Source organism: Equus quagga, chromosome 14, assembly GCF_021613505.1.
Source record: "Equus quagga isolate Etosha38 chromosome 14, UCLA_HA_Equagga_1.0, whole genome shotgun sequence".
NCBI lineage: Eukaryota > Metazoa > Chordata > Mammalia > Perissodactyla > Equidae > Equus > Equus quagga.
The window spans coordinates 77,446,866-77,452,865 of NC_060280.1; the positions used below are offsets into that span (position 1 = coordinate 77,446,866).

Sequence of the window (6,000 nt, forward strand, 5' to 3'; positions counted from 1 at the left end):
GAATAATAACTAAGATATATTGAATATCACGCAGTGCGCTGCCTTATAGTATCTCGTAAATCATATATACCCGTGGGAAGTAGGCACTATTATTTTCACTTTACAGCTAAGGAAATTACAACACTAAGAAGTTTAGGTAATTTCCTTAATGTTATGAAACTAGTAAACGATGAAGTCAGGTTGGAACTCAGGTCTATCTGCATCCCAGTATGTACTCTCTTGATAACTATTCTATAAAGAAATTTTTGAGAAAACTATGGAGCTAAAACATGAATTCAAAAAAGCTGAAGACAAACTCAGAATGACAAAGTAAAAGAGTATTCTAACTTTATAAGGACATTTTTAGCCATGGGAAGTTGGAGAGATATACTAAAATATGGAAAAAATAAATTCTCCAGTGTTATTACTACCACCCAATCCAGGGAATTGAAATCTTGACAGTCACGTGTAACAGCCAGAGGAATAACAGAGAAATCAAAATTAACTTACACATATTAGTCTTCCTACTATAACTTAGTAAAGAAGATGCAAAAACCATATTATTATTATTTCTTTAGAGAAACAGAGAGTTTCAAAGCTGGAAAGGACATTGAGAGAATGAATTGCAGTGGTTCTCAAACTTTAGCACACATCAGAATCATCTGGAAGGTTTGATAAAAGATTGACTGCTGGACCACACTTCCAGAGTTTCTGGTTCAGTGGGGCTGGGGGGGGGTGGGCCGAGAATGAGCATTTCTAGTAACTTCCAGGTGCTGCTGGTGCTGCTGGGAGACCACACAGGGAGAGGCACAGGTCTGTTTCAGACTTAATGTGGAACTAACGTCAAACACATTACTATCCACTCATTACTTTCTGAATAAGCCATTACAACACAGTTTATTTCTAAACAAACTTCTAAACATCTCAGAGAGAGAATTGCACCCTATATAGTGGAAGTGTATCATTTTTTTCTAACAATTTTCCCTGTACAATTGCCTTTATTCTTCTTTAAAATGACACGACGTTGTAATGCTCTTCAAGAATCGTTTGTATCATTCCCTATGAGGTATCATCCACAGTCAAACGAACAGGTTTTCCTGGGACTGGCCCAGAATCAATATAGGTATACTGAAATACGAAGTAAAAGTAATAATAAAAGAAAAGAACACATAGCCATGAAAATCGTATTTTTAAGGAGGATTTAATGAATTCTACCTTTCAAGTGGGAACTCAATTATGGTGTGAAATCTCCCCTGAAGTGCGGCAGGTCCTTCTCCTACTTCGATATATTTATTTTCAGTCACAATTGGAGAATTGACCTGCGCCTGTGTCCGTGCCTGGGCTTCCTCCAACGTCAGCAGCTTGGTGGATGGAGAGGAAACCAGCAGGGACTTGGGTCTTGATAGAGAAGCTTTGGACAGAAAGAAAAGCAACAAAGAGAGTCAAATGTTTTAGCATGGGGAAAAAATATAAATAGGTATGAGTGTGTAGATATCAATCTGTTTATCTGTCTATCCATCTATGTACCTATCTGTGTTGTTTTAAATTTTCTTCATTAAGTTTCTTAAACGGCAAAAATAATAGGGCTTTATCCTAAGTGAGGTATAGAAGGTGATATATTAGGTTCTTAATAGGGACATATTGTACATATTTTTAAAATTCCCTAAGTAATTTAACTATTTCACATTCTTAAAATATTCCAGGCAAGGCCTGGTATTACTCAGATATTTTTAGTTTTGGAAGGAATTGTGCATTTTGGGAAACAGACATAAATTAGCTGCCTTCTACCAAAGACAGGTTCATTAAAGTGAGATAAGGGATGCAGTTTTCCATTCCTTTATAGGTTTAGATGCATGTTCCCAGTAGTACACAAAGTCCGTCTGAGCCATACCTGCCCCTTCCTGAATGGCGGCGCTGATCTTCCCACTGAAGAGGACGTCGACGTGGTTGAGGATGAATTCAACAACCACGGACTGAATTCGCACTTCCATGAAAGCTGCTGTCCCACTGAAGCAGGCAGACTCTATCTGTTTTGATCTGTAGGTAAATAACATCACCATCAGAGAGTTCCAAGGATAGCAGTCTTAAAGGGCACTATTTTCTTTTTTTATGTGTAAATCACAGACAAACCCGAGGAAGGAATCAGACTTTTACAGTGCCCTGGCAAGGCCCCAATTACCTGTTTTAGGGAGATGCTCATAAAAACAACAGATCAGTTTTACTTTTAAAAATTGTCCTTAGAGGGGCCAGCCCCAGCAGCCTAGTGGTTAAGTTTGGTGTGCTCTGCCTCAGCGGCCAGGGTTTGGTTCCCAGGTGCAGACCTATACCACTCGTCAGTAGCCAAGCTATGGTGTTGGCTCACATACAAAAAGAGGAGGATTGGCAACAGATGTTAGCTCAGGGTGAATCTTCCTCAGAAAAAAGAAGAAGATTGGCAATAGATGTTAGCTCAGGGTGAATCTTCCTCAGCAAAAAAAAAAAAAAAAAAAAAAAAAAATTGTCTCAGGAGCACTGATGAATTAGACTTTTATTTGATTGGCTCTACTTAAAGTCATAAGTCAAATGCAACTTACCTCAGCAGGTTTGGAGCCCAAACAATTGCTAGGTTTTTTGCATGCATATTTGTGATGGAACAATAGTCAGCTAGAAGAGACAAGTGTCTCATTAGGAACTCCAGTGTTCTGGAAAATGAAGTACAACAAAAAGAAACATTATGTAGCAGTAGAGAGCATAAAAGCTCCACTTATTTGTAAGTTTTCAATGGCAAAATGGGAAAAGCAGCCATAAAACCTCAGCAAATTTTTTTGCGAGCTATTAGGTTTGAGTATTATTATTACTACAGAACTGTCAGAAGAACAATATGAATTCTATATACAGAATTTTATCTACAGAATACTAAGAAAAAAAGTCTAAGGCAGATGCAATAAGAAATGAAAGTTTCTGACAGGACTGGCTCTGAGAAAACAGCCTTAGTTTTTAAAAAATCTTTAGGAATATTTGCCCCTTGCTGTCAGACATCTAGTTTCAAGGACACCAGTGAAGTGAATCCTTCACAGAAGCTAGTTTCCAGACAAATGATATTGTGAAGTTATGCTATCCTATTTGCAGGAAAGGATTTAAGCTTTTCTTCTATACAAGCAAACAACAATGTTTCACAAGCCTAAAAAGAATTAAAAGAAAAATTCCAGCAGGCACCACGAAGAGAATATTTGAGCAAACACTGTGCTTTTGGAATAGAAAGCCTATGCCAAATCCTAATATATTGGCTTATCTTATACATTCTAAGTTTACTTTATTGAAACAATTTTATTTATATACATTTATTTATATACATGTTGTTATTTAATAACAACAGAGCAGAGTATTTTTGGAAATAAAGCATGATCAACTTAAATATAAGTTAAATCAGATAAACACACAGAGGCATTACCTATCAGCTACCACATCTCTCACGCATCCCTATCTAAGTGTATAAGGGCTTAACACCATTAAAGAGGATGAACAGGAGACAGTAGTTCAAGACTATTATTTGAAACTAATGAATGTTAAATTGTGGTCAACATAGAAGCTTCAAAGATTCAGATGAGCCTAACATGAATTTGAGAAGCGAAGGAAGACACCAGCTAGCGGCATTGTCCCAGATGCTTTTATAGGGAATCGCATCTAATTCTCGCAAAGGTCCTAACGAGCAGCATCACCACTCCCCACCGTATGGAGGAGAAAGCCAAGGTGTGCCCACGTCACACAGGCGAGCAGTGCTGTGGTTCAAGTCGAGGGCGGCTGGGCTCCAAAGTCTCTGCTCAGTGAGCTGCTCTACGGTGAAAATGGTGACTCTCTGTCCCCCCCACACAGTTCAGTGAGGAAAGGTCCACAGATAGAGGGAAGTCGGGCTGGCCTGGAGACAACGTGGAGGTGGGAAGCTTGAGAAATGTGTTTAGAAAACAATGCAAAATTTTATTATTTGGGGGTGGCAGACGAAAGAAGGGAAAGATTAAAGTATTTCAAAAATGTATTACAAGGAAAGCAGATTAAAAAAACCAAAAATATCATTTTATTCACCTATCTAATTGTAAAGACGTTGTTAAAAGCTAATGGAGAATTTTAGTCAGAGTGCCATGAAATGAGCATTTTCATATTCAGCAGAGTGCAAATTACATAAACCTTCATGGAATACAATTTGGAAATTGCTGTATATTGGGAAGAAAATGTTAGTATCTTTTGATTTCCAAGAATTCCACTGTCAGGTCTTTATCCTAAAAAATAATCTAGATTCCCCAAAAGATTCATGTAAATAGTCCTCATAGTAATGTTCAAAATCGGGAAAAAACCTCTACCACATAAATAGATTAAATAGGCAAATACGGGAAAAGGTTAAATAACATATGGCCCATCCACACAAGAGAACACTATTAAAAATCTTGTCTTTAAAGAACATTTAAGGAATTAGGAAATATAAATGTTAAAAGCTTTAAAAGTCTGGATCAAAAGAGGTATATAAAGTAAAAATATATATAAATTCACACAAATTATACAGAAGTAGCTAGAATACGAAAATTCATTCTATAGCAGAAGATACATGACAAGGAATTGTATATAATAGAGAGCAGGAGATATATATATAGTAAACAATATATGTAAAACGTGGGCATACATGGTAGGTAATATAATTAGGAGATGGGGTAATAAAAGGATATACATAAGTGTTATATGTACTTATACACATCAGTATGCCCTCTATATATAGTGTACAAAATATATAAAATGTGTATGCAATATGTATCACTGAACATTTACTATGTGCAAGATTCTATTCTGAGAATAAAGTGACAAGGCAGAATTCATTACCTCAATTGCTTGTGTTTTAGAGAGGTTGTATATAAAATATGCAATTTAGTATATTAAAAAACATATAGTAGGATATATGTACAATATATAACATATAGCAGGGAAGGTATATAATGTTCAACAGGGAAGATTAAATAGATAGACAACAAGGAAGCTATATATGTAATTAGGAGGGGAAATATCTATATATTATTGCCAAATATCTATATCTATGTAATAAGGGAGAATATATACTATGGTAGGGGAAATATAATTATAGTATAGTAGATAAACATAATAGAAAAGCTACATATCAATATGGTAGGAGACATATATGTGCGTGAGTATATATATATATATATATATACACACACACTTATGTTTGTGTGTGTATACAGATAAAACACATAATAGAGTAGCATTAATACATGGATATACTTAACAGATAATAACAATGATAATAATGGTAATTAACTCATAGAAATGGCATTTTTTAATAGGCCTTGTTCTAAATGCTTTGCTTTAATACTCATAACAATCTTACAAGAAAAGCATTATTTTATTTATTTTTTTTGAGGAAGATTAGCCCTGAGCTAACATCTGCCACCAATCCTCCTCTTTTTTGCTGAGGAAGATTGGCCCTGAGTTAACATCCGTGCCCATCTTCCTCTGTGAGAAAAGCATTATTATCTCTATTTTACAAACAATGAAACTGAGTCCAGAGAGGCAAAGGAACTTGCTTAAGGTCACAAGGTCACACAGTTAATACAGACAGTTTGGCTCCAAAGTCCCTACATTATAATGTCTATAACATATAGATATTACATATAGTAGCGGATATGAATATACTACACAGCAAGGGATTAATATAAGAGATATAAATAAAACATATGGTAGGAGATTTATTTTTGTAAAATATAAAACATACAGGAGATGTACCTCACTGTATGAGAATATAGTGTATGTCCACATATATGTATACATAATCATATACACACATATATTCTCTCTCTATATTATATGTGTATATATATACACATACACACATATACACTCTCTCTATGATATATATGTGTATATGTATACACACACACATACTCTCTCTATATGATATATATGTGTATATATATACACACACACATATACTCTCTCTATATGATATATATGTGTATATATATACACATACACACATATATA

The 6,000-nt window shown here is 35.2% G+C and overlaps 1 protein-coding gene across 4 annotated transcripts in view; it reads right to left on the minus strand.

The window, feature by feature from the left end:
• Positions 1-6,000, minus strand: part of ARHGAP32 (Rho GTPase activating protein 32) — a 320,326-nt gene that overhangs the window by 14,969 nt on the left and 299,357 nt on the right. For all 4 annotated transcript variants that reach the window (XM_046685165.1, XM_046685164.1, XM_046685166.1 and 1 more), the window contains 3 exons: positions 2,553-2,660; positions 1,871-2,016; positions 1,195-1,390 (listed from right to left, as the gene is read on the minus strand). In XM_046685165.1, coding sequence (XP_046541121.1) covers positions 1,195-1,390; positions 1,871-2,016; positions 2,553-2,660 — 450 coding nt within the window. The remainder of the gene's footprint in view (positions 1-1,194; positions 1,391-1,870; positions 2,017-2,552; positions 2,661-6,000) is intronic.